The 25,901-nt window shown below is 50.3% G+C and overlaps 13 protein-coding genes across 13 annotated transcripts; 4 read left to right on the forward strand and 9 right to left on the reverse strand.

Moving 5' to 3' along the window:
• Positions 1 to 1,660: 1,660 nt before the first annotated feature.
• Positions 1,661 to 2,814, forward strand: N7446_006296 (uncharacterized protein; the record flags this gene model as incomplete). The annotated part of the gene is made up of 2 exons (XM_058515044.1): positions 1,661 to 2,638; positions 2,671 to 2,814. 2 exons carry the CDS (start codon positions 1,661 to 1,663, stop codon positions 2,812 to 2,814), a joined length of 1,122 nt encoding a protein of 373 aa, XP_058372222.1.
• A 182-nt stretch (positions 2,815 to 2,996) lies between these two features.
• Positions 2,997 to 4,438, reverse strand: N7446_006297 (putative sister chromatid cohesion protein Dcc1; the record flags this gene model as incomplete). The annotated part of the gene is made up of 5 exons (XM_058515045.1): positions 2,997 to 3,152; positions 3,207 to 3,373; positions 3,442 to 3,491; positions 3,559 to 4,194; positions 4,320 to 4,438. The coding sequence occupies 5 exons, from the start codon at positions 4,436 to 4,438 to the stop codon at positions 2,997 to 2,999; spliced, it is 1,128 nt and encodes a 375-aa protein (XP_058372223.1).
• A 558-nt stretch (positions 4,439 to 4,996) lies between these two features.
• On the reverse strand, positions 4,997 to 6,619 carry N7446_006298 (ANP1/MMN9/VAN1 family protein; the record flags this gene model as incomplete). The annotated part of the gene is made up of 4 exons (XM_058515046.1): positions 4,997 to 5,314; positions 5,367 to 5,686; positions 5,746 to 6,428; positions 6,546 to 6,619. 4 exons carry the CDS (start codon positions 6,617 to 6,619, stop codon positions 4,997 to 4,999), a joined length of 1,395 nt encoding a protein of 464 aa, XP_058372224.1.
• A 347-nt stretch (positions 6,620 to 6,966) lies between these two features.
• N7446_006299 (glycosyltransferase family protein) lies at positions 6,967 to 8,075 on the reverse strand (the record flags this gene model as incomplete). The annotated part of the gene is made up of 2 exons (XM_058515047.1): positions 6,967 to 7,386; positions 7,440 to 8,075. The coding sequence occupies 2 exons, from the start codon at positions 8,073 to 8,075 to the stop codon at positions 6,967 to 6,969; spliced, it is 1,056 nt and encodes a 351-aa protein (XP_058372225.1).
• A 1,453-nt stretch (positions 8,076 to 9,528) lies between these two features.
• Positions 9,529 to 10,967, reverse strand: N7446_006300 (2,3-butanediol dehydrogenase; the record flags this gene model as incomplete). Its single annotated transcript, XM_058515048.1, has 6 exons — positions 9,529 to 9,656; positions 9,741 to 10,223; positions 10,284 to 10,370; positions 10,448 to 10,696; positions 10,750 to 10,783; positions 10,884 to 10,967. The coding sequence occupies 6 exons, from the start codon at positions 10,965 to 10,967 to the stop codon at positions 9,529 to 9,531; spliced, it is 1,065 nt and encodes a 354-aa protein (XP_058372226.1).
• A 491-nt stretch (positions 10,968 to 11,458) lies between these two features.
• On the reverse strand, positions 11,459 to 11,943 carry N7446_006301 (bZIP transcription factor JlbA/IDI-4; the record flags this gene model as incomplete). The annotated part of the gene is made up of 2 exons (XM_058515049.1): positions 11,459 to 11,772; positions 11,829 to 11,943. 2 exons carry the CDS (start codon positions 11,941 to 11,943, stop codon positions 11,459 to 11,461), a joined length of 429 nt encoding a protein of 142 aa, XP_058372227.1.
• Positions 11,944 to 11,970: 27 nt separating this feature from the next.
• N7446_006302 (uncharacterized protein) lies at positions 11,971 to 12,325 on the forward strand (the record flags this gene model as incomplete). Its single annotated transcript, XM_058515050.1, has 2 exons — positions 11,971 to 11,976; positions 12,089 to 12,325. The coding sequence occupies 2 exons, from the start codon at positions 11,971 to 11,973 to the stop codon at positions 12,323 to 12,325; spliced, it is 243 nt and encodes an 80-aa protein (XP_058372228.1).
• A 606-nt stretch (positions 12,326 to 12,931) lies between these two features.
• N7446_006303 (uncharacterized protein) lies at positions 12,932 to 13,699 on the reverse strand (the record flags this gene model as incomplete). The annotated part of the gene is made up of 2 exons (XM_058515051.1): positions 12,932 to 13,089; positions 13,210 to 13,699. The coding sequence occupies 2 exons, from the start codon at positions 13,697 to 13,699 to the stop codon at positions 12,932 to 12,934; spliced, it is 648 nt and encodes a 215-aa protein (XP_058372229.1).
• Positions 13,700 to 14,756: 1,057 nt separating this feature from the next.
• On the forward strand, positions 14,757 to 16,109 carry N7446_006304 (putative cofactor for methionyl- and glutamyl-tRNA synthetases; the record flags this gene model as incomplete). The annotated part of the gene is made up of 1 exon (XM_058515052.1): positions 14,757 to 16,109. One exon carries the CDS (start codon positions 14,757 to 14,759, stop codon positions 16,107 to 16,109), a length of 1,353 nt encoding a protein of 450 aa, XP_058372230.1.
• Positions 16,110 to 16,389: 280 nt separating this feature from the next.
• On the reverse strand, positions 16,390 to 17,732 carry N7446_006305 (pepsin-like aspartic protease; the record flags this gene model as incomplete). The annotated part of the gene is made up of 3 exons (XM_058515053.1): positions 16,390 to 16,517; positions 16,579 to 17,342; positions 17,392 to 17,732. 3 exons carry the CDS (start codon positions 17,730 to 17,732, stop codon positions 16,390 to 16,392), a joined length of 1,233 nt encoding a protein of 410 aa, XP_058372231.1.
• A 1,927-nt stretch (positions 17,733 to 19,659) lies between these two features.
• N7446_006306 (alpha/beta fold hydrolase) lies at positions 19,660 to 20,619 on the reverse strand (the record flags this gene model as incomplete). Its single annotated transcript, XM_058515054.1, has 1 exon — positions 19,660 to 20,619. The coding sequence occupies one exon, from the start codon at positions 20,617 to 20,619 to the stop codon at positions 19,660 to 19,662; it is 960 nt and encodes a 319-aa protein (XP_058372232.1).
• A 209-nt stretch (positions 20,620 to 20,828) lies between these two features.
• On the forward strand, positions 20,829 to 21,995 carry N7446_006307 (uncharacterized protein; the record flags this gene model as incomplete). The annotated part of the gene is made up of 2 exons (XM_058515055.1): positions 20,829 to 20,904; positions 21,388 to 21,995. 2 exons carry the CDS (start codon positions 20,829 to 20,831, stop codon positions 21,993 to 21,995), a joined length of 684 nt encoding a protein of 227 aa, XP_058372233.1.
• Positions 21,996 to 23,294: 1,299 nt separating this feature from the next.
• N7446_006308 (uncharacterized protein) lies at positions 23,295 to 25,484 on the reverse strand (the record flags this gene model as incomplete). The annotated part of the gene is made up of 1 exon (XM_058515056.1): positions 23,295 to 25,484. One exon carries the CDS (start codon positions 25,482 to 25,484, stop codon positions 23,295 to 23,297), a length of 2,190 nt encoding a protein of 729 aa, XP_058372234.1.
• Between the last annotated feature and the right edge of the window lie 417 nt (positions 25,485 to 25,901).

A 25,901-nucleotide genomic window follows, 5' to 3' on the forward strand; every position in this document is an offset into this window, starting at 1 on the left:
AGCCACTTCAGAGTACCACAGATATGTTTGATAAAACCATTTAAAATGCTTGAGGCTTGATGAACAGACCTGTACCCCGGGCTGTTTTAGTCGCCTGTCAGTGATAATTCTGTGGCCTGAACTGAAAGAGCATACTTCGATGGTAGCGGACTAGGAATGGCGAATAGTAGCGATCTTTGGGCTTTAAGAGCAGATACTTGCCGATAGTAATGAGTAGACCTAGGGTAGAATACATTCATATTCCAGATCCAACCTTTGATGGGAACGAGACAATAATGATCCAGTTTATCAATGAGTTTGTGTTGATGGATGTTGTTCTTGGTCTCGAGATCCCTGAAAGACCGAGAAGGAGCAGAAGCAGAACTAGTCCTCGTAGGAGTAAAGTGGGCAACGCTGGGTCGACAAACGTTGACCAATTGATCTGTATTGTTGTTGAAGGGACGGTATGTACCTGTCATCTACAACGGTGAGAGCGGAGATGACAGGGAGGGAGAAGGGATGTCTCTTTTAGATAGCACCGGGCTTTACTTGCTTCATAATAGAAGTTTGCCAAATCAGGTGCTCATTTGGCTTTAAATTTCGTTTAAATTTCGGAGATAATGTAATGTTGATGTTTATATTGGACTATGAATCCAGCCACTTAGCTTTCTTACTATTAAGCTTCCATCATTCTTCTTTCTAGTACTAATCCAGTAGCCATGGCGTCTTTACGTACTTACCCATCTATTATCTCACCTTCTTAGATACAGAGACCTCGGTCATATTAACATTACACTAATCCCAACAAATAATGAAACCTGAGTACTAAGACTCGACCTGCAGACAGAGTTATTTTGAACACCGATCAGTTGTGTTTCGCATACCCAAACCGCGTCAACCTCGAAAGCAGATGACCATAGAACAGAGTTCCACGCCAACTCTACGTCTCAAATCGTGACTACATGTATAAAGACTTCAAACATAGATAAACTTCATAGAACCCCGCAAAACAAATGACATAATCGCCAAGGCCTCACATGACCCCTCCAAACCCTCCGCCCCTCAGCCAAAAGCATCACTTACGTCAAGAACCCAGAAATAAATGCAACATCCTCGCTTGTCCTCGCTTGCCGTCGGGCCGGTGACAAAGAGAAACACGGCGCCGCTTTCTTACGTGTAGAGCAGGCGACTCCGGCCCGGATCACGACGCGGAATGCAGATGAGGGGGGAAAGACATCGGGTGTGGTTGGTAGATGGTTGATTCGTGTGACCAGAGTCACGGAGAAGATATGTACGTAAATTGAGGAGGTATATAAGTATATACAATAGGGGGTAGCCGTGGAAAGTGACGATGTCTACACATGGTTCTCAATCGCCGGAGCCACTATCCGTTTTGAACCCCGGATTTTTCTTTTCTTTGGTCGGACTCCCGTCGGATACCTGTCATACCCGGACTACTTCTTTCCTCTTCCCCTTTCCCTCTTTTTTAAGAGAATAACATCGTCGATATCTTGCAAATACTTCACGTTGACTACTACTTCGTACGATACTCACAGTTACACCGAAATCTGTCGGTTGCTACACAGGGGAACCTGACGGACGTCATTATCGACACATCTTGACATAACATCAGACACAACCACAAACACAAACCCCACAACCTAAACCCCAAATCACCACTATGATCGCCGCAGCGGTCCCCGACCTCCCAGCAGGGGAGTCACCAGATCTAATCCTGGTCCCGGCAACACCAGCAGAACGCATAGCCTCAATCAAGCTAAACAGCGTAGCTTGGAAGGGCCCGCTAGATGTTGAAACATACATAGAGCGCGAGGACCATCTCATGCAACAGCGACTAACCCGCGACGGACTGACATGCTGGATCCTCGTGGACCGCAACGAGCCCGTCGGCGGCCGCACAATCCTCAGCTCGTGCGAGTCCTACCGCAAGAAGGCGCTGATGGCGCATGATGGCCAAGTGGAGGATGTGGCTACCCACGGCGTGGGGAGTGTCTACTGCCGGCCTGAGTTCCGGGGGAAGGGGTATGCTAAGAGGATGTTCGAGGAGTTGAGGCTTAAGCTTGATACGTGGAAGATGGAGGAGGAGAGTCGGCGGAAGTCGCTGTTTACTGTACTCTTTTCGGATATTGGGAAGAAGTTTTATGCTCAGTTTGGGTGGAGGCCTTTCTTGTCTTCGCATATGTCTTTGCCGGCTATGGAGAGTGCTGTGGACGGAGGGGATGTAACGAGGGATCTTTTTGCTAAGGATGTTCAGCAGACTGTTTGTAGTGAGGCTGTCCTTGCTAAGCTGCGGGATCAGATGCGCGTGGCATCGCTGAAGTCGTCCAAGGCTAAGATTGCTATTTTGCCTGACTTTGACCATTTTGTGTGGCATTGGGCCCGAGAGGAGTTCTTTGCTGAGAAGCTGCTTCCCGAACGGTCCCCGCCGGTTGTCAAGGGTGCTGGTAATGACCAGGCTCGCGTGTACTGCGCTTGGAACCGCAACTTTGGAGAAACGCCTGAGGACAATGTTCTCTATATTCTTCGGTGGGTGTATGATGACCCCACATCGCCGGCAGAAGAGCAGGCCATGATTAAAGCCATGGCTTCCATCCTTCGACGAGCTCAGCACGAAGCACACGAGTGGAATATGAGCAAGGTGGAATTCTGGAACCCCACCCCCTCTTGCAGAAGGCTATGACCTTGGTCGACCCGAAGGCCGAGCTTGTACACCGCGAGAAGGATAGCATCGCTAGCTTGCGCTGGACCGGTTCGGAGGACGGATTGGGTAAGGATGTGGAGTGGTGGCTGAATGAGAAGTACGCCTGGTGTTGATCATTCACTCATTCGATATCATTTCGGGGGTTTTGTTTCTTTGCTTTCAAACGGTTCTTCGCACTTCGAAACGCGGAGCTCCAGGCGATCTTGGGCGGCAGATGTGATCATGATGTTTCTAGACACGCTCGACATCATACATTAGATGATATGGCATTTCAACGCATCGGCGTGCTGGCTCTTCAGCGGTGGGCTTTAAGCAACTCGTGCCAATTTCTTGTATTCTTAACCTTTGAAGCTGCAGCTGGCCCAGTAGGAGCAGCCTTGCTGGTCTGCTCCCGCTGGAAGGACTCGACAAAATGTATAGTCGTAGGGTCAGGACTCTTGTAGCAACCATTCTACAGTCGAGTTAGCCATGTAAACAAAAAAACCATCAACTGAAGTTAACTTACGGTCAACTTGGACAACACGGCCTCTCCTCTCCACGATTCAGGCAGACAATCCTTCCACGCACGAAGGAAGTCGCTTCTCCCAATAGCAGACGAAGCCCCCGGCGCAGTAGCAGCTAAATATGTCTCCCCAACCCACTGCGCGCACTCAACCTTATCAAAGCTTGCCCCTAAACGAAAGAACAAACAAATTAGCTGCCCGCAACAAGAACACATTGAGCCCATCCCAACAACTCACATTTGACCTCATCCGCCAAAGCAGGCCGCTCATCAACAACACAAATCCGCCTAACAACAGCCTCAAGCAACGCGCGGAAACGGCGGCTCAGCCGCCTCATCCTCATCAAGAACCGACTTCCACAAATCCCCCACAAGGAACTGTTTCTCAAGATCAATCCCCTGCAAAACAGCCCCTTCAACCAACCGCCTCCAAACACCTAAGCGCGCTCGCGCCGAAGGCCGCCAACACCCGACCTCCTCGCCAGCATCCACAAACGCACAAAGCTCCATCCAGCCCAATTCACACTGCGCCCGCGACACAGGTATATCCACCCAAACCCCGTCCCTAACCTTTCGCACAGCAGCAGCATCTAGAGGGTCCATTGACGCGGCAGAATCACCCATCGCTACATCTCCGTCGTCATCATCACTGCGACGGTCATACAGCCGCAGGCTCTTTTCTAGGAATGGGATTGCGGAGAATCCGCCGGGTGGGATGTGCAGTTCTAGTGTTGAGGAGCATTTTGCGATTGTGGTGACTGCTTCGTCGGGCAGGTTTAGGGTTCCTTCTTCGCCGGCTTCTTCTTCGACGACTTTTATGTCTGCTTTTGAGATCTCGCCATTGCTGGGGCGGAGGATGTGGATTGAGTTTGAGGATTGGACTTGGCGGATTCGGTAGGTTTGTGTTGGTGTGCAGAGGTTTACGTAGTCTTGTGCGCTTGGGTCGATTACTGCTTGGGCGAGGGCTGTTGAGGGGGATTTGAGTTCGAGTCTGTGGGTTGTTGGTCAGTATGAGGTTGCCCATTGTGGAGAAGCATTGTAGGTTGTAGTAGGGTAGTGATTGGGGGTTCTGGGCTGCTTTGAGAGCTGTTGGATTCAATCGCGTTCTTGACTTACGCTGGGGCATCTTTCGATGTCAGTAGTTCTTCCAGCTCTGGGGTCAATTCCAGCAACCGGAACCCCTGCTGGGGGCGAGTATGTGTAAAGAGGATACTGCGCGAGTCTTGCGTGGCCATTGCTGGGTAATGGATTGCAAAGATCCAAGTGCAAGGGAAGAGGTGAAATTGAACGCGACGCGAAGTGGGTGCACACGGACCACCGCTTAACATCTACTTCGACTTTGACATTTTCCACATTGCACTTGATCCATTGCATTGAACACTAATTGGATCTAATCATACTGAATCATACAGGATAATGAATCAAATCTTCAATGTTGCTTTGGATGACCAAATTAGTTCTCTCAATGCTACGCCAACCAGTATGCTTATACTCCATAAGAAAGAGAAATGACCACCCAAACCAAAGATAATAAAAAGCATATACACGAATGAAACCCCGAAACCAAAGCCCCTTCGAGCTTAGGCATAAATGCGCCCGCAGTCTAAAGCAAATAGTCCCTTGCATGAAAGCTGTGTCGTATGAATCTCGTATGGATCATGGTCAGGCCGTATGTTGAGTTGCAGCGGATCGGCTAAATTACCTGTGGAAATGCAATGTGAAATTTGGCGGGATGATACTCAGGCGTCTTCAGTGGAAAGAGATGGCGAGGCGATGCTCGTTCGTAGCTTGGATCATCGCTTCATTTTTGGGATGTTATGGGTCTTCTCAACTTGCTGGGAAGACTCTTGATGATCTTTTGCATCCTTTTCGGGTCGGGCAGCTGGGCCATCGGCGGATCCTTTCACGAATTCACCGTCGGTGCCCGAGTCCTGGGGCTTGGACTGGGTGCCATCCTTTTGTTCAGCGCGCTCCTGTTCTTCCCGCTCGCGAGCCAATCGCTCCCGCTCCATTTCTTCCATGTGCCGGAGATCATCAACGCTAGGCTCATAAAGATGCCAAATAGTATAATGTGGCAGTCCAATGACCGAGAACTTCATACGCTTGGCCATCTAGGTAACATTAGCCACTGTACCAGTCATTTCTAAAATCACAATGCCTTACCTTGCCAAACCCTTCGGTCTCGGCGTGCTTTTCAAAGCTAAATGCCGGGAAATGGACACCTGCACGGAAGACCCTAGCCTTGGCCAAGATACTGACACCGCCGATGCCGTCCAACTCCATCTCCATGTCCGGATCACCATAGGGATCGCGGAGATAGGCGAGGTGAGGCCGCCACGTAGCGTACTCGGCGTATCCTTCCACGATCACGGCATCCTCGTCTAGAGTATCTGCCAGCGCCAGGGCAGTTTCCGATTCCTGCCATGAATTCAGGTCATACGGCTGCTCTCCACCCAGCCAATCCGGAAGCGGTCGCCAAACATCTGCAAACGACCCCAGTTAGCATATAACCAACTCTCCAGCACGAGAAGTAGCAACTCACTAGGAACAGTGACATCCTTATTGTGCCGCATTAAGTCCTCAATGATAGTAAACGGGGCGGTCTCCACGTCCGCATCTCTCCAATAGACCCAGCTATGAGTCGGGCGCAAAGTCGCACTCAGCAACCAATTCCTAGCCTGCGCCATCAGCTTGCGACGATTGGCCTGGGCCTCGAATCCATGGCGACTTTCCACATCCTGCTGGACCTTTTGTCCGAAGTCCTTCTGGATCACTGATATCTCGCCAAACGACATCGTCGGGTCCGGGTCATTCTGCACCTCTTCCAGCATGTGCGACAGCATACCCAGGGTTTCATCCTGGGAGTCAGACACCAGGAAAGCCAGATCGATCAGGTTGTGGGGGTATGTGAGGTTCCGCAGATGCGAGAAGAACATTGGGAGATGCGACGCGGCATCCCGCAGCGGGGTGCACATCAGGACACGCTCTCCGCGTTCCCAGCCCTTTTCCGAGCCCTGGACTTGCGATAAATCATAATACCGGACCGTTTGTAGATGGAGATCTTCGGTGGAGGAGAGTAGACCGAGCGAGATCGTCGGCAGGATGGCGGCGCGCCAGGAAGGGAAGATGAGGAGAACGAGGACCAGGGACACTCCAGCGAGGAGGCATAGTCGCTGGAAAAGCTGTCGGCGACGTCGGAGGGCAGGTTGGGAGCGAGGCTGGAATCTGGGGGAGGCTAATCAGTCCCGATTTCAAGCTTCACGATCGGACATGGGTGTCACGGCAAGCTCCGAGAGCTCTCGGTTACATTGTGCGAACTCGTCCATGCAGAGTCTCGCTTACCTGTTTGGTGAAATGGAGAAGGCCGAGCCGATAGGGTAGGCAGAGTAGCCCTTTTCCAGGACGTGCCTGTTCATGACTGCGGGCGCTATCACAACCCGTCGCGGCGCTTATGTCGGGGGCCAAGAAGTTGGTGGCTGGGGAGCCTAGTCACAGCCCCGGGTTTATCCAGCTTGAGAAGATGTGAAATTCCAATTGAAGAAAATAAAGAGAGAAAAGTGAGATAGAAAAAATGCCCGTGAGAGTAACACACGGTCCAGGAAGTTGCCTCCGAATCCGGACAACCGCTTGCAGACCCCTAGATTGCATACTTGCTACACAATATGTCAGATCTGATTTAGCCAATTGGCATTAAATTCGCTTATGTACAAATCTCAAATATGCTATGCTATGCTATGCTATGCTAATTTTGGGGGTGATGCTCTCACAACGCAATCGTCGGAGGTGAGAGCATACTCATTCGAGGACGAACAGGAGGAGAATCAATCTCCTTTGTTTCCACATCAGCCTGTCCCATCATCTGTAGTAACAGGGTGTTCATTCTCTCTCCATCACGCAAGCTCGCCATGACGGATGCGGCCTCGTAGTCGTTATCGAGTATAAAGTAGCGTTCCTTTTGCCAGTTCTCCACCGAGTCGATATGGAATGCGACTTTGGCAATCGCTTTGGCTGGAACACTGGCCTTGTTCATGGAGCTTCGGGATACCATGCGCAGGAAAGGCCGAAGCCCGGTCCGAGTCTGGTGTGCGACTTTGACGGACATGGGGGCCCCAGTCCGCAGATTGCTTGGGCCAGTCATGCCCCCTGGATCCAGTGTGAAGATATCTAGCGATATGTGTCCAGTCTATATAGGTCAGTAACATGTCAAGAACATAGGGGTTGCAAGTTGCAACTTACCCAGATCAAGCTCCGTCGCAATGCATATAATGCGACACTGGCTATTAATTTGCTGCTTCCAAATCGAATGTTGCCTTCTTTTGCACTCAGTGATGTTCCAGGCTGTCGGTCGTGTCTTCCATGGTCGCGGTCAAAATAATCCAATCGTCCACACGATGTTGCTGCTGAACATCCAATGTTGATCACCTTCGCTCCACCTTTTGGTGTACCATCGCCGGCACGGAACGCCTCAAGGAGCCCGATAGTCAATAAGAACGGTGACAGGCAATTTGTTTGATACACAGGGTCGTAGCCATCGGAGGTGAGGTCGTCAACAACGTATGATGTGGCGACAGCAGAGTGAATCAGGCTGGTCACGGGTGGAATGTCTTTAAATCGGACACGGTCGACTGTAGATTTGGCAAAGCTGGCCACTGATTTCAGATCGGTCAGGTCAAGAGTGAGAACCTCAATCGATCTTGGGCCGATTAATCGGATCTTTCCGATGAGGTCCCGGACATCATCGGTCCGTATATCCCGGGCCGTCAATAATAGATGCACAAATGGTTGCTTTTTTGCAATCTCAATGGCGATCTCTGAGCCCAGTAGTCCATTGCCTCCAGTAATAATGACCGTCCCTGTAAGTGGTGTTCCCATGGCGCCAGGTGTCAGGCAAGATTCTCTAGAGGGCAAAACAGTGGAGATTCCCGGTGGGATTTCTGCCGATATTCCAATTATATAAGAAAAGCAGACAATGGGGGTATTGCGTGACAAAGTAATTAAGAAAAGAAAGAAAGGGCTGCAGGAGGGTCCAAAGCGTAGTCAAAAAGTATAGGCACCATTAGACGGTAGGATCTAAAAATTCCACCCCGGCCCCATTCATGCAGAAGGTAAGCCAATGAATTATATCAGACCTGAGCGGTGTCTTGTCTCAGTTCACGGCTGAGGCGTGTCGTTCCAGAAAGGCGACAGAGTGGATCAATCAGATGCTAACACAGAAGACGTGGTGCCTTAGTGCCGAAATAGCGAAAACACCGACCCATTTGGCATTACAGGATACCCTATGATCTTTCCGCCTGATGGTGCGTGGCATACTTGAATCATTCCAAGCCAGCATCCTTGCAATGGTCCACATACACCTCGTACTCAACAGGCATCGGCATCTGATCCTGAAGGGGAAGTGCGACAATGGTGCGGTAGGACTGAACCTTCCCCCGTCTCAAATCTCTTTGCCGATCCGAGATCCCGGGCTAGAGAGATCTAGTCGTCGTTAGACACTTCGCCAAGTTTGAGCGGGAGGCGTCAACACACTTTTGGCCACCCCCACTGTCAGGTTAGGTCTTTTCTTCCCAACAGTCAGCTAGCCCAGCTCTCGGCTCGTATTTTACTGCAGCAAAAGTACCCATAAGATCATATTATTGTTGGCTACAATGACGTTTTATGCAACACGGTAAAAAAGAAAATCCCAAACGCATCGGGTTTCAGACAGAAATAGGACAAGTCGGTAAAAAGCAAAAGGGTTGTGGCGCATGAACGCGAGCCCTGGCACGGCCACACCGTGGCTCGCAGTGTTTACTAAGGTTTAATGGGGCGCAGGTCTCGATCTATGTATAGAGCTAGCCATCTTATTTTCTTTAGTTTACGTACATGTACAACATATGCGAATTAAACACTTATATGAAGTAATCACTAACCCAAGTATCTATTCAAATTTCAGATCTCAGCGGTTGTACGAGAAGTATATCGGGTGTGTTTGGAATAATCGAATTTCATCTAAACCACCAAAAACAGTTGTCATTTCGTCAGTCTGATGCTCATAGGAATGCTGACTGACGCCATTACAGATCCAGGAGGGTTAGTCTGGTTTGAAGAATCGACAAGGTTGCATTCCAGACGCAGGCCATACTGCAAGCAAATCAACCCGATCAACTACATAACGCGTTATGCCCCGATTGATCTCGCGTGGCTCACTGACATGTCAAATTAGGACACCATGCAAGACGTCATTGGTGTGATTACTTTGCTCAACTATAAGCTGGGCATCAACCGCTGCCCATAATAGAATATCCGATCAGAGAAAAAAGTCGCACCTAATCATTAGGCACCCAGCTCATGCAGAGATGTCAACCAGAATCTTGACGTGCTTATCTCTCTCGCCGATGAGAGCCTTGAATCCCTTCTCGGTGACGTCCTCCATTGGGATCTTACTAGTAATCATGGGGCGCGGCTGGATTTTACCTTTTTTCGGGGAGCAAGAAGTCAGCGGAAACTCAAAACTAGCCAGAAGAATGAAGCAATATGCAAAGGGGTAAACAATCATACCCGAAGCAATAGCATCAATCACAGCCTCAAAATCACCGTCATCGAAAACAGCAGCCCCTGTGACGTGCTTCTCATCAAGCACAATAGCAAAAGCATCAATAACCGGCTTGTGCTCCCACAGGGAGACAATAACCGTTGTGCCGCGTACCCGGAGACCCTTCATGGCAGTATCAAGCCCAGCCTGTACTCCAGAACACTCAAAAGCAATAGCAGCACCACCAGCACCCCCAGTAATAGAACGCACCCGTGCGACAGCATCCACTTCAAGCGGATTAAGGACCTCTGTCGCACCCAGGGTAAGAGCAAACTCTCGTCGTTTCTCCGAGACCTCAACTGCAATGATATTGCTGATACCCTTGGCTCGTATTACTTGGATAATAGCAAGCCCGATTGGCCCGGTTCCGACTACGAGCACCGTATCGTGTTCCTGCAGAGGACTGCGGCTGACAGCGTGCCATGCTACAGAGAGAGGTTCCACCAATGCTGTATTACCCGCTGTCAGAGCTGAACGCAATATAAAACGGAGGTTTAGCTTATTCTTACCGCCGATGTCGAGGGGGATGGAGTCTGGTAGCGGGATTGCATGTTTCGTGTCCACGACTACATGGTCCGACAGGCCTCCTGCCTTACCTGGAAGGTAATTAGTATTGTCCGTACAAGGATTGGAAAGTAAAGTGAAAACAGAGATGAGGTCAGGAATAGCTTACCACTATACCCGATAAAACCTAAATTCTCGCACGAATTGAACCTTCCTATCGAGCACCTCGAACATGTCCCGTCTGAGAGGTTAGGTTTGACGGCTACTCGATCACCGACTTTCAACCCTGTAACACCGGTTCCAATCTCCTCGATTGTGCCGCTAAACTCGTGGCCCAGCGTGGTCGGCAGTTTTTCCCCTGTGACTGCATGTGGGGTGACAGGGACTGCCAGAGGGCCAGCCAGGTATTCGTGTATATCTGGATGATGTCAAAAAGAGACTTGATAATGGTAAAAAAAAAAACATATTTACCACTTCCACATATGCCCACAAATGCAGGTCGGATCTTTGGCAGCGAGGCTTGTTGTTAGTGACCGAAGTGACTGCCATGCGACATAGAGCGCGAGTCGCAACTGTAGTTTATCTTTCCTAGTATATTCTCTCACCTTGACTTGACCATTTCCGCAGATTGGCTCTTCAACTTCGTCAATCCTGATGTCCTCCCTTCCGTGAAATCGAACTGCTCTCATTCTGACTTGTCCTCGGTATGGTCGGTAGTTTTACTCAGATAACGTTAGCGGACGAGGTTGGCGCAAAGTACGTGTATATCAAGAACAATAAGCCGATGGGATCCACTGCAACGAAGAACTATTTAAAGTCAAGTAAAAAGGAACATGGCGCCTGTCAATGATTAGTGCCACGAAAGCAGTTGTACAAACCGGGGGACAACCCCTCCCGGAAGCCCCGATGGAAGATCGGGTAACGACCGCAATTCTCTTGCCAAGATCAGAATTTGGGCTGACAACAGCGGAAATCGCCCGCCTCCCACATCTACTTGGCCGAGGTGGTTTGGGGTCATGCTCTGTGGGGGCGGGGGTGGGGATGTTGACTACTTGCGGGGTTTACCCTTTACGACTACCAAACATCAAGATACGAGGAAGACGAGAAATGAACCAAGTCGAAGCCAAACCAAACCAAATCGAATTCGGTATCTTAGAGACTAGCTCAAACATTCGAGACCCTAGCTATCCTTGTTCTTGCGAGTGAGAAGACCCTTCAAAGCATCCGTTTCGCCTTCCAGCTTAGAACACTTAAGTCTCAGGTCATCCCTTTCCCGGCGGACCTTCTCCAACTCGGCCTCAAGATCCTTCATCCGATCAACCCGTCTCTGCCGACATCGCCGAGCAGCGAGGGTATTCAGTCTTCGCTTTTCCACACGGGCACCAGTTGGACCTAAGGGATCGTCACCCTGAGAGGTAGTAGGGCTAGGGAAAGTGGTTGAGACTGGAGCAGGGAATTGAGAGACAGGGGAAGGTTGCGAGTGCGAGTGGCCATCTTCGTGAGAGTTAGAAACCGGTACCACTAAACATGGCTACAAGATCGAATCATACCTTGAGAGTTGGCCGAGCTAGGAACAAGAGATGCAGGAACAAGGTGTTGGTTCTCGATTGAGCCCGAATCCGAAAGAGATTGGAAGGCAGAGACAGTGCCGTACCCGAGGTCCATGATGGGGACATCGTCACCATTATAGTCATGCGGGTACGGCGTCGAATGATTCACAGATACGATATTCCAGTCGGTATCAGTAAAGGACAGATCTGGTTCTGCCCAGAGATCGGACTGTTGCACGAGGGTATCGAACGATTGACAGACAGGCACCGCCGAGGGGAACCCCCCATCGGCGGCGCTAGAGACGAAAGGAGGTGGTCATCACCGTAATGAGAGAGACTCAACCACGGTGAGTATTCAGCAGGCCCTTGACGGCGTTCCTGCGTGCCGGCGTTGGCTAGGCTGGAACGAGTGGAAGGCCTGGATGGCCGCTGCGGCGCTTGAGCAACTGCAGGCCGACATGGCTGGATCTCTTAGACGGGTCTTTGCAGACCCGTGACGCTCTTTCGAGAGAAAGGAAGGATGACCTTAGGTCAACTGCGTATGGGGTCGACTCGGTAGGAGTCGTGTCCTGAAGAAGGAATCAAAGGAGAAATCAGGCCATATAAAAGAATCCTGAGGCCAAGGGATCAACCGCAGCAGATGTGACCCCACCGTCAGCAGCATATGATTGGGTCTTGGCACTTGATTCATTATGACTCATTTTAGCGTGGTCCATACAACCAATCATATAAGATATATTTATGGGTACATCCCTACTTTGGACTAGCGCGTATCTGGACGTTACATTCATGGATCTGCCTTGATTGAACCTTGGAAATCTTGGATCCGATGCTTAAAAGTCATATACTTGTATACTTGTGTGTTGTATAATAAGACAGATTTCTCATATTTCAAGGGCGTGGATCCATAACTTGAAGGACCTCATATCCAAACCCTTGTTTGGATGTAATTCATCGTCTCCACAAACCCCTGCACAATTACACACAGTTTCTTCAGCGCCGCATCTCTCTCCGGTCCTTCTGGGATGTTAGCAAGCTCGCAGCCTTCCTGCTGAGCTCAGCTTGCTTCTGCTTGTTTTCCTCTTCTGCGAAATCCTCTTCCGTCATCCCAACCGGTTCGCTATCAAGAATGACTCCTCTTCCTTCGGGGCCTCCACCTTAACTTCCTCGTACTGTGTGATATTTCCGTTTTCGTCATAAATAGCGCGAAGTTCAGTGGTCTCCCGGCCTTGACTTCCGATAGAGCCTTCATTTTGGTTAGCTGATATTCAAGTAGTATATTTGCCGGGATTCGAAACTCTCATGCTTCCTTAAGCGAGAGAATAGCGCGATGTTGAATTGTGCTCCAGCGTACGAGACCACTAAACCTTTGTCACCTTACACAATATCAGTGATGCGATCTCGAAACCCAACGCTTTGGTTGAAATTACCTCTTTGGATTCATATGTCGCCCATCCTTCACTCTTGAGCTTCTGGAGGGATGATCCACCAACTCCCAGCTTAGCAATCCCAGTCGCTCCCACGTCCAGTCCAAGGTCAAGGTTACGACTCTTGTCGGTAGTCATGATTGCACATTGAGAGGTGACATAAGTGGTATGAACCGCATAGAGACCATAATAGGCAATATCATCACCGAAAGCCGACTTGACGGGCTTCTTCGCATTGTCCTTAATCCACTGCGCAATAACCACGTTGTTTCTGGTGATAAATCTCTCACGCTTCACGACCTCGTCGATGGCAAGAACTGCCTTTTTATCCAAGGTGCTCTTGTTCTCTGCTTTCACCTCGCCATCGACGGGTCCTCCGGCCGCGAATCCGGACAATCCAGCATTGAGACGCCCACTGCGCTCACTTCCACTCTCAGAAGACATGGTCTTCCAAAATCTGCTCTTGACGGTTATCCATAGGCGGGGAGGAGCAAGTCCGAATCAGTCGGCCTCTGGTCTGCCTGGCACGGAAAGATCCGTGATCTCAACCCATTGTCCCGATCTATTCCAGTAGCAGATTGAGCCGAGACGTAATTTCTTGTACGTTTCGGGAACTCTAGTCCCCGACACTCGTCACAACTTTCGGGTACAGATTCACGATTTCACAAACCTTGCCCATTTCTACTCTTCCTCAATTCTCGGAGAACCTTTCAACGTCACTCGGGTCTCGGGCTTGCAAGCCATCTTGCGATCGCCAATATTTAACAAGAAAAGGGCACCCCGCGGCCTCCTCCTCAGCTCCTCCTATCTTGAACGAAGCGCTTCCCAGTCATGCTAGAAGACATGTTATCTATCTGAGTCTAGGGGCCAGATTGCGCATCAGATTGAATCATTGACAAGCATGAGTAGTTCGGTAGTAATGTGCTTTTTTAGTGAAATGGAGAGAGCCAGCGGAGGTATCGTTGCTAAGGTTGAAGGTGAGGCTAGTTTGGAGGCTTCCTTGTGTAGCATCCTAGTGGTATATGCCGTAGGTCGATATTCGCGAATGAGTAGGACTGACCTTGCCAAATAGTAGATTAATGAATATATAAGTTTCAGAGCGAAACGTCACACGGGCATTTAATATAAGGCACAGCGAATCTTATGTTGCGTCACAGCAAATTGCGTTGATATTTCATTATTTCAGAGACTAGGACCAAGTCAATAGTACATTTTTTCAGTCAACTAAAAGCAAGTATATGTCCTACCTTAGACCTCTTCAGGGCATCCTAGGATGCTGAGTCAGCTCACGCAGCACGGTCAGAAAATGTGAAGGCTTCCCCTGTGGCTCTTTGACTCATAGAATAAAATTAATACCAGATCCCTCACAATTCAAGGGATCTTAGTCAAGCTGAATATCTTCAGGATCCCATTGCGGGCCCGAAACATAACCCCGCGGGTCCCGACACAAATCCGAGCCCCTCGATTTTCTTTTCTTTCACCAACCCCTCCACGCTTCACAATGGCTACGGCAGCAGCCCCCGAATCCTCTCTCCTCTCCCTGCTCTACCGGTCATACCCGGCCGCCATCTCTCCCGATGCGACTGAGCCCGACTACCTCCACGCTTCGTCCAAGATTTTCCCCACGGTCACCTTCGCCGAGGATGAGGAAGCCGACATCAAGCAATGGCTGCACACCGTCGACGGCCTGAAGTCCTCCCTGGCTAAAGGCGAGAAGGGAGCGTCCGATGGAATTCTGAACCAGTTGAATATCCACCTGGCCACGCGGACAACTGTCCTCGGCGCGAAGCCCTCGGTCGCCGATATTGCCATCTACGCTCTTCTGGCCCCCGCCGTTGAGAAGTGGACTCCCGAGGAGCGCACAGGAGAGAAGGGCTACCACCACATCGTGCGCCACGTCGACTTTGTGCAGAACGCCCGCCTGTTCGCTCTGCAGATTCCCGACGAGGAGAAGGTCGCCATCGACGTGAACGACGTTAAGTTCGTGCCCAAGCCCGTCGACCCCAAGGAGGAGAAGGAGCGCAAGAAGCGTGAGAAGGCCAGCGCCCAGAACCCAGACGCCAGCAACGAGGCCAAGCCTCTGGTCGTCGGCCAGGGTAAGCCCGAGAAGGGTAAGGCTGACAAGAGTCAGGCCCAGGCCGGCGCTGACGCCGCCGCCGCCGGTGGCCCTCCCAGAACCAACAAGAAGGAAAAGAAGGAGAAGAAGGAGAAGGCCCCCAAGCCCGCTCCTGCGCCCGCTGCCCCTCCCGCCCCGTCACTGATTGACCTGCGTGTCGGTCACATCCTGCGCGCCATCAACCACCCCAACGCCGACTCCCTGTACGTCTCCACTATAGACTGTGGTGACGCCCCCGGCAGCGACAACACCTCCCTGGACGAGGAGACCGGCAAGACCGTCCGCACCGTCTGCTCCGGTTTGAACGGCCTGGTGCCTCTGGAGGAGATGCAGGGCCGCAAGATCGTCGCCGTGTGCAACCTGAAGCCCGTGACCATGCGCGGCGTCAAGTCGTGCGCCATGGTTCTCGCCGCGTCGCCCCGCGTCGCTGAGGGTGAGGACTCGCACGCCGGCCCCGTCGAGCTGGTCAACCCTCCCGCCGATGCCCCGGCCGGTGAGCGCATTAGCTTCCAGGGCTGGAACGACGGCGAGCCCGAGAAGCAGCTCAACCCCAAGAAGAAGGTCTGGGAGACTTTCCAGCCTGGCTTCACTACCACCGGTGACCTCGAGGTTGCCTTTGACAGCAGTGCTGTCCCCACTGTCCATGGCCAGGAGGGCAAGCCTACCCTTGGAAAGCTGGTTGCTGCCTCTGGTGGTGTCTGTACCGTTAAGAGCCTGAAGAACGCCACTGTGCGGTAAAAAGATAGATTTCTGCTGTCAAGGAGCTTGGTTGATGTCTCGCTTGCAAATAAAATGGACTACACGCATACCCACGAGAATATGAAAAAAATCAAAAATTAAAAAGTTCAGCATTATTATTAACTTATTACTTGTCAACCTAAAAGGCGTCCGAATACACCGATCAAAGACTCATGAATACCGCTAGGAACAGTTGAAATGTGATCTTCGATTCTTTAATCTGTACATATCAAAAGGTTTTTATGCCGGAGCAAGATATTATCCAGAACTCATCAGGTACCTAGATGGGAGTCGCGAATCCCAGAGAAGGACCTCGCTGATCGAAGACCACAAAGAGGGCCTTCAGGAACACATCACCATAGATCGACATCGAACCGCCGGAGTTGGACTGGACGCCACCATAGCAAACTGTTAAGGGGAAGAAGGTCAGTTCAGACACATATGAAAGGAATTGATAGCAATAACTCACGGGTTGCACCAGTGGTCGTGTTTGTGCCAATCTGGGCATAGTTGATCAACGGCCCGGGGATCGTCGCGGCGTAGTCGTTGCCAATTGCAATGGAAAGACTGGGCAAATCCGACTTGCAAGGGAAAATCCAACCCTGGACATTACCAGCGTACACGGCGCCGGCGACCTTGGCGTAGTAGGCCTGCACGACCTCGGGGCTGATCAGCAGGAGCGAGGTACCTGTGTCGGCGATGGCCTTGGTTGTTTGGGTGATGGGGTTGAAGGCACCGCCGCCGATGGCGTATTGAGAAGACTGGAACTGCCAGAATCCTTCAGAAGAATCCACGCTGACGTTGACCAGATTGCCGGAGTACTTGCTCTTGTCGATTCTACCGAATTCATACTGGCCGACGCCATTGGGGCGGAGTCTGGCGGTGAATAGTGGTTCGTCGAGGGTTGGGGCGACGTTCTCGAAGAATGTCTTCTGGGGACCGGGCTTGAATGTGTTGAGAGAAGAGAAGCCTAGGCCGACGAGTCCGTTTGATGCTGTGTCGTCGATGAAAACGTCGGATGCTTCGGTTGCGAGGCCGAATGTTTGCTCTTTGAATTCCACGCCGCCGATCGAGACGGTGTCTTTGCCCAATAAACCAGATGCGCGGGAGCTATCGCCGTATGAGATGCTGAATGTGCCATCCTGGACCTCTTTGAATGTGGTCGAGTTATCCACCTCGAATACTGTTCGGCCCTGCTTCTGAGAGGCTGGGAGACGGGAGCTCAATACCCACCTGTATACACATTAGTTGATATACATGCCAGCTGCATATAAGAACTTACAGATCAGAAGATCCGGAGTCAAAGTTCATTGGGAGGGTTTGGCCGCCAATGCTGACGGGCGAAACAAATTCCTGGTCACCATTGACTGAAGCGGCGCTCACGGCGCCCGACTGTTCAGAATCAGACGAGGCTTCTGCGGCACTCTTCACGGTAGTGAGGCCGCTGGTGTCGAGGAGCTTGAAGTCGCTCAGCTCAGTGCCGGAGGACTCAGTCGAAGTGATGCCAAACTTGCGGTATGCTTTGCGTAGAGCAGTGGGACCATGGGGGGCATAGTTGCTGCGTTGAACAAGGTCCACCTTGAAGGACCGGCCTTTAAGGTGGGACCGAGACGCCGTGGGCATGGACAGAGCATTCAAGCTCAAAAAAGAAAAACAACGAAGGAAAATAGCAGATGCATCTTGTCAAATGCCCAAGGATATTAGTGCCGTAAAACGAGCAGAACAACCAGGACCAGCCTGAAATATCGATATCAAGGAATGTAATGAGAAGAGGAATAAGATCTTGTCTAGAAAGACCAAATGAAGAGAAGCCAAAAGGCAGAAATAGCTCTCCGAGCTGTTTAAAAGAAAGTGGCCCTAGGCGTGACTGAATGCACAATGCAACAATGTCAATGTCGCAAAAGGAGCGGCGGGCAGTCCTGAATCGAATCCAAGGAATAGAATTGAAGGAGAGAAATATAACCAAAAGACAACAATGGAGAAAGAAAAAAAGATAAACAAAGGTCAAAAGTCTACAAGTGAAACACGGGGATAGCGATCTATATGGAAAGAGCAGATACCACCACACACTGCCCAACTCCAGAAAAACGCAACTGTTTCTCTCTAATTCCTCACATGTGCCCATCTCCACCTATTGGAGCCAGACCTGCACTACCAAACGCAAACAAAACGCTTGGCTATGCTCGGCATCCTGGGCATTACAGGCTTCAACAGCAGCCGCCGATTGACCGAAACAGATTGGCATGGAAGTGGATCAGTGACTAGACCAGGGAAGGGCGAAGTCCCGGATAGGACAGCCATAAAAGCAACCTAAGAGCTCTCGGCACTCCCGACTCATTTGTCTGTTACTGCGCGGCGTCTTGGGTGGGGAAAGTCACCTCCTGGGCGCGTGGGATTGACAGCTGAGACCGTAGTTGGCCCTGAAACACGACCAAGCGGGTAGATAGCCAATCAACCTGCAGGCTTGTATGACCCCTTGAAACCTATCAGGGGGAAGAAAATAGGAGACGTAATGGCACACAATGGAGATCGCTGTGATCTGTCCGCTGTGGCAGTTTTTATGCTTTGTGACAATGGCATTGGATGTATATGGGCACCTGGTGGGAGCTTGCAGATAAGTACGCGTACACTTCGTCGTCTGTCGGCTCCAATCAGATCCGCGGGAAGAGATACAGATCAGATGTTTCGAGCTCTGATCAATGCTTATTGTTGATTGTCATAGGTTAAAGGGGGATTTATTGTAGCCTGGAAATGGCACTGTCCCTGTAAGTAAATCGGCACCTGTCACGCCGAGCGGGTCTTAACAATCTTCCGACCGGTGGTCATTTTGGTCACAAATGGAAGAAGGGGCAATCCAAAGATAGAAATAGCGTGTTTCGAGCTAGGGCTCAGACTTCAAAGCTTGAGAGTATATAGCTAAAGTTGATCTCGAGTATAACTTGGTAGTTTTCAAAATCAGTTATACCTCCACACTATCAGACCCGCACTAGTCCTAACATGACAAGATCCTTGATACCCGCTTCCTGAAATAGTGCCTGTATTCTACAATACGGTCGTGAGACCTCGAAGAATGTATCCTACACGGACTGCTATAAACATACACCTCCGTAGCCCATCGTCATCCAGGGCAACAAGCAGGCTTCCTCACCCGTCACTATTATGCGTTTGCTAAGGTTAAAGTATGCAAAGATTAGATGCTTTCATGGTAAGTTACTAGAAAGAAAAGGTCTTTAGGGCGCATGGTAGTTGTCAGTCTCAAATTCATGTCTAGGAAGTTTCCAGTTCGAGGCATGATGCCTCGTCCATCACACACCAAAGGAAACAGCCATCTCGAGCTTTGTAATCCTAGGGATCGAAATCTGGAGTTCTTTCGTGGATAGAGTTACTGTATTGTGTCGGATCCTTCCGAATGAACTGTGCGTGTAGCTGTGCTTGTAGAGTATACCTCAAATCTCCATTATCTCCATGTTACTATCCCCTTCCCCGACTGAGCAAGGCAGAAAATGTAACAAGCCATAAACACGGACTGTAGTTAAAATATATATGACCGTCACTTTTTGGACACATTATTGTGAACGAAGGCCAAGACGGTCCGTAGAAAGCCCTCGGGGTTCTCTTCGGCGATAAAGTGACCAGAATCTTCGACCTCTTCAACCCGGATGTCGCCAGCGTACACTTCTTTTATCATTTCTCTGGCTTCATGTGCATGTCGGCTCTGCGAGCCACTGAGAATGAGCACGGGTCGCATACATTTACCCTTTAGGCGCAAGCTTTCTCGATTCTCTCGAGCATCTTCCTCAAACGCCCGGTACACCTCAAAACCACAACGTAGCGCTCCCGGCTGCGAGTATTGCAGTGCATAAAATTCCAGATCAGCCGAGGATATCGCCAGGGCGTTGAAGCTCTGTTTAGAAAAGAAATGATTCAGGTATATCTTCTCCCTTCCAGTCACCAGAGACAGCGCCAAATCGTCAGGTACACTGTGGAACACAAAGTGAAACTGCTCAGGCATGATCTTGTTCATCTCGTAAACCGAAGTTCCAGGGAGCGGGCATTCACCCCAAACCACACTAGCCACATGATGGGAATACTGCATGGCATATGCATGCGCAATCATACCCCCAATGTCATGTCCGACTATATGAACAGTCTGCGTTATGCCGAGATGATCGTGGACAAGGGAGAAAATATCACGAGCCATTGTCGACTTTCTAAAATCCTGGGCCGGATGCGATGATTGACCAGCTCCGCGATAGTCGGGGACAATGACTCGGAATCCCTCATCAGCGAGAGGCTGTATCACGTGTCGGAATTGATATGATGATTGCGGAAATCCGTGGATTAGTATTATAACCCCTATCTGGACCCTGGTAGATGGAGGTTCGCAGTCGATGTAGCTAATGCGGACTGACTGATTATTTTCAGCGGGGCTTTCAATCCAAGCATTTCGCTTGTGCCATCTTTTGAGAAAAGAATCGGGCGTAATCTCAGAACTCATGATTTCTGACATGATGCATTGAATGAAGCTGGGTGCGAACGATGGGATACCTGGGGAAGTATCTGCCCATTTATCCAAACTATAATGCAGTTTGATTTATAATTCGGCGGCAAATAACCCTCATCTAGACGTCGCAAAAACGCGGGGGTTTGACCTCGGAAACAAGATTTCGTCCGCAAAGCTGGATAACAGTACATACTACACCTGTCAGACAATTTAAAATGAGGTCATCTCCGCAAGCCAAAATCGACTATAGCGAGGAGCCATGGAAAGAAAATAAAATCTTTGCCTCCCAGGGTTAGCTCTACGGCATAAGTTCAGCCTTTTCATTACGACTTGCAGGCTTACACGAAGTGTTTAGACACATATGGGAAGAATGAGACTTGCCGGAGTGGGTGCAGGCGGGTGATCCCATGAAACATTACGTTATTATGATGACTCCGAGATCGAGGTACGGCCACAATCGCAGTTATTGTATACCTATCTTACAAAGCGGTGACGTAAAAGGGGATTTGGGCGCAATTCAGATTTACTTGCCGGGAACCAAGTCGGAAGATTGAGAGGTAAAACTGAATTCGGCAACTAACTATATTACTGTACGGATCATGAAGACTCGGGGCTAGCGTCTTTGAGTTTAATAATGTAAAGTGCCCCCTCGTTTTCCGATGGCACACATTACCTCCGATCTCACCAAGGGCTCTAGGTTTTGATCCCATTCCCTTGCGGACTAAAAGGCCAGATCAAAGGTGTTCATACTTGCAGCAAATCCTGCAAAATTAGAAACCCAAGCCAAAACTCCAGAGAACAACCTACTAGAGGCAATTACATCCTGGGCGGAAGAAGTCGATCCACTCACCCTAGAGGAGCGTGAACAACTTCCGCAGGACTCGGACACAAAGTCTTGCCATACACCATGGCGCGACCAAATCTATTATATGTGGAACCATGTATTTTATGATGTTTGCAATTGGATGTCTTGGACGTACGGCACTAGAATCTTCAAACCACCCAATACAGAGGTCTTCGCCCTTGAATTTCCGACATCCCATGAGAATGGTGACGGTAGGAAGGACCCCGCCGCCACGAAAGTCTGGGACGCAGAGACTCTGCTTATTCCGGCTTACATGGCCCGGGGGGTTTCTTTGCGTGTTGAAACGCTTAATCCTGGCCAAGAGGATGGTGAAGCTTTTCATCCTGCGGACTTTAACCATAGGGACCGTTATAGTGTCTGGTATGTGAAGAAGGAGCTGCAAATACGATTTTATGTCGAAGGAGACTGGGATCGGAGCGCGGACGGAGTGGCTGCAGTGATGGTCTATGGGAATATGTTAGGTGAGCCGCTCGAAATTGTGGACGAAGAGAGCGAAGATGGTAAACATAAAGAGTAGACGGGCGTGCAGCCCAAATTCGGGAACGGCACTATGCTATATATAGCATCAACTACGTCGTTCAGTTTCCAGTTCTATTTCCTCCTCGGAACTCTTATATTCACCAAACTTTTACCGCTATTAGCATACCGAGCCTTGACCTATAGTGAATCAGTGAGGTACGAAGTCTTCATTATAACATCGAGATTTCATCGAGCATGTTGGACCGGGTGCAACGCGTCTTGGTAAAGATCTGGTTTCTTGATACGAGCCACAAATTTCTACCATTCAAAGGAGTAAAAGAGGCAAAAACATACAACAGTAAGGATTCGCTAGTGGTCACCCACCTAACTACTAACTTACCGGCGTGTGGCTTAAGTACGGCTGAGCGGACGGGAAGCCCTGTTCTCCACACCCTGTGGTCGTATGTACTTGTTATAACATGAACGGGAACTATATGGAGAAAGAGATCTTGAGGTGCCCCAAAATGATCTGTCGTCTGTACAATATCGAGGAAAATGAGGGCACCAAGCGTGCTGCAGTGGCCCGAGTCTCGATTGCACTCGTCATATGAAGCTGTGACCTCCGCAGCGCAGTGTTCCCAATAGCAGTAAAATATTCAGCGGTCGTGGAAAATGGTCCCTGTAAAACGAGCGCTACTGCTGCCGCTGTGGACAACTTGCCAATGACAGGCTCTCCCGATTCGCTTTTAGCGGTTATAGAGCCGATCTGGGGATATGCCTTGTTGATGAAGTTCTCACTCAGAAAGAGCTTCAGGTCTTTCATAAGCTCTTCAGCATAGGGCAAAATGGCGTCCTTGTTGAGTCTAGTGAGCGCTGTCTCTAAGCGCGCTCTTACACGCCGTTGTAATCCCAGCCCTCAAAGTAGAGCCATCATATGATTGGAAGCATTTCTGGTTTTGATACTTGTTCCATGGTTAGAAAACCTTGGAAGTTTGTCATTATAAAATGTTCGGGGCCTGCTAGGTAGAGAGAGAAATGCGGGATTGGAGCTGAAGACATAAAAACGTGGTAGAAGGAGGGAAGGGGTATTGCCTTTGGGCACCTAGATGATGCGGACTCGCTTTCTACCGCGTTGAGAAAGGGACAAACAAGCACTTGCAGCCCAGCCTATTTGAAAGATCATATTTCAATATTGCGTGTATACGTAACAGTTAGGTTTCGTCACAACCCTTGTCTATCTCCTTTTTTCACCCTCCGGTTCATTTCATTGTGAAAACTGTTATCGCATTTTGCTCTAGATACAATTGCTCATTCCGAATCCTTTACCAAAACCACTTCCTTTTGAGCAACTCCATTCTCATGAACGGCCGTTGGTCTGCAAGATTAGTGTTGGTTTCCAAGATTGCCAGAAAGACGTGAGGGATCCATGCTCACAGTTCTCTTCCTCCGTAGCTCCCAGTGGCTCCTCCCAAGCTTGGATAGTCTTCTTGGGGCCCAAGCCAATCATCATGATCTTCGCAACGCTAGGCACACCGTCACGGTCCATGACGAATAACATCCAGTATCCGGGAATGAGAATACCTGGTTCACTTGGCAGAGTAACCTTCCAGGTGTTTCTGAAGAAGGATGTAGCGACAACGTCAAGTGGAATGCGGCGCTGATCAGTGTTGACAGTATGGGTGGCAGTGCCCAACCGGATCAGGGAAGCTTTCCAAATGGGACCCGAAGTTTTGAATCTCAGCGTGCTACCGACCAGGGTCTTCTCCGGTAGACCCGAGAGAATTTCAGGACGGGGCCGGGGCTGGCCTGAAGGTGTAACCAGGTAGGGAGGTGTGAAGATCTGACCATCGTAGTGGTTGGCCGTGCAGTTGCCGCAGAGCCCACCGCCGGCATTCAACACCCGGGCATCTGGGAGGAGAATGGAGACAGTATGGTATACTCTGACCACGTTATTTTGCTGCAACTTCTGGAAAGTATCGGTCTCAGGGTCGTAGATCTCCGGGACAAACTGAACATTTTCTTCGTTGAAGGCGATTCCGTAGGTCTGGCCGCCAGCGATGAAGACCTTTCCATCAGGGAGTACAACGGTAGTGTGGAACACACGCTCATAATGCATGGTGCCTCTTCCGCCAGCAAGCTGGACCTTGGGTTTCTGACCAGGTTCGCCAAGCGTGATGATGTGGGCGGCGTCGGTGGCCGGCGACTTATCATAATCAGGAGAGCCTCCAAGTGTGAGAATCTTTCCTTTCACGGCGTCAAACATGATTGCATTGCCAGACATAGAATCCTCGTCTTCCATACGTCTTCCTGCCGCCTTGACACTCCCATTGCCAAAAGCAGAGTACCAGTTCATCTGTTTACTAGGCCCGGCTTGGAAAACACTCAGACCCTTCCAGCCGAAGAGCCAGCCATGGTTATCCGCTCTCCAGGCACCTTCCATATCCTCGGTCATCATGTCCTGGACTGTCGCGTCTGGAAGCATAGTCCAATTTCCGGTAGCAGGGTCATAGACCTCGCCATCTTTGTCAATGGTGGAGACTTCAGACCAAGAGCCACCAATAACGAAGACACGTCCATCCGAGAGAGTTGTAGATGCCTGGTATCCACGTTTGAGGTTCATCCCGTTTGCGCTGATCCACTCATCATTGGCAGAATCATAGAGACTGGTCTCTCTGGCGGAGTTGCCTCCGGTTACTACCATCATGCCAGTGCCGTCGTAAGAAATACCGGGACAAAACATGTCATGATTGGTGTTGGTGACAGTGCGCTTGGAAACTTCTCCGGTCGTTGAGTTCCACCGGGTCATGACAGTTTTGCCTCCAGGTGTAGAGTGGAACTGATCATCGGCCCACGAGGACCAAAGAGCAAGCATGCCAGATCCCTCTTGAGCACCGGAAACAGGCACGATAGGGAAATCAAGAGTAGGTCCCCAGACACCGAGGGCGGGATCGCGAGGAATAGTGTACAGAGTTCCATAAATGTTCAACTCAGAGATACCGACCCAAGGGTTTTCGTCGTCGGCATCAGTCGTGATTCTCAAGTATCGGGCAGAAGATGGCTCGAACGCGGACATCCGCTGTCTGACAGTATTGGGCCACATTCCATATGCGACAGGACCTGTCCAGGTCTCATCATCTTCGCTGATCCAGATCTTGTGTTGGGTAATGAGGCCTTCCACCCCCGTATCGAGGGGAGGGAGAACAACGACGGCGCTCACTTGGTACCACGCCCCAAGGTCAACGATAAAAGTGTGCCCCTTGTCAGAGGGGTCGCTGTGCCAGGCAGTGGTGTTTTTGCCGTCGATCGCGTTTTTGCAGGGATGGCCGCGAGCAGAGCTGCTGCATGTCAAGGTCCAGTCTTGACGGGGAATTCGAATGCCGTTATGAGGGGGAGATTCATCTTTAAAGTCCGGTACCCAAGCAGGCTTATCAGATTTACCGTAGCCAGAGACACGCTCCCCTCTCATGGCCTCAGCCATATATTCGGCCATAGCATTGACTCCGCCAATGGAAGCCCCTAAGAGGACCCCAGCCCATTGAATCTTCATAATGAGCGAGGATATTAGGCAAAGAACAAAGATAATAATGAGGGGAAAGAGCTCAACCAATTTCAGCGAAGAGAAATATATCGAGTAGGAGCAAGGGGAGATATAAGGCCAGTCCTGTGCATGTTTCGCCTGGGACCTTTCGTTACCGTGATCAACGATCCCAAGAACTTTCGGTCCACGAGAATAAGCTAGACCGCTGATCCAGACTGTCTGCGTCAACTATCACAATTTGGAGAGATAGTTTGAGGACAGAGAGGGGCTTGCCACCAGCCAAGCGCCTATCCCGACCTGCACGATGCGGACCTGAGACACAGACCTTATTGATTGACAGCCTCGATCCGAGCTCGGCTTGCCCGTTACGACATCCCTTCATACTGCGAGGGAAAAAAATCTCGCATATCCTTCCAAGGTGGGATC

This window comes from Penicillium canescens, assembly GCF_028828765.1.
Source record: "Penicillium canescens strain IBT 15451 chromosome Unknown utg000004l_segment0_segment0, whole genome shotgun sequence".
In the NCBI taxonomy this organism is placed as follows: domain Eukaryota; kingdom Fungi; phylum Ascomycota; class Eurotiomycetes; order Eurotiales; family Aspergillaceae; genus Penicillium; species Penicillium canescens.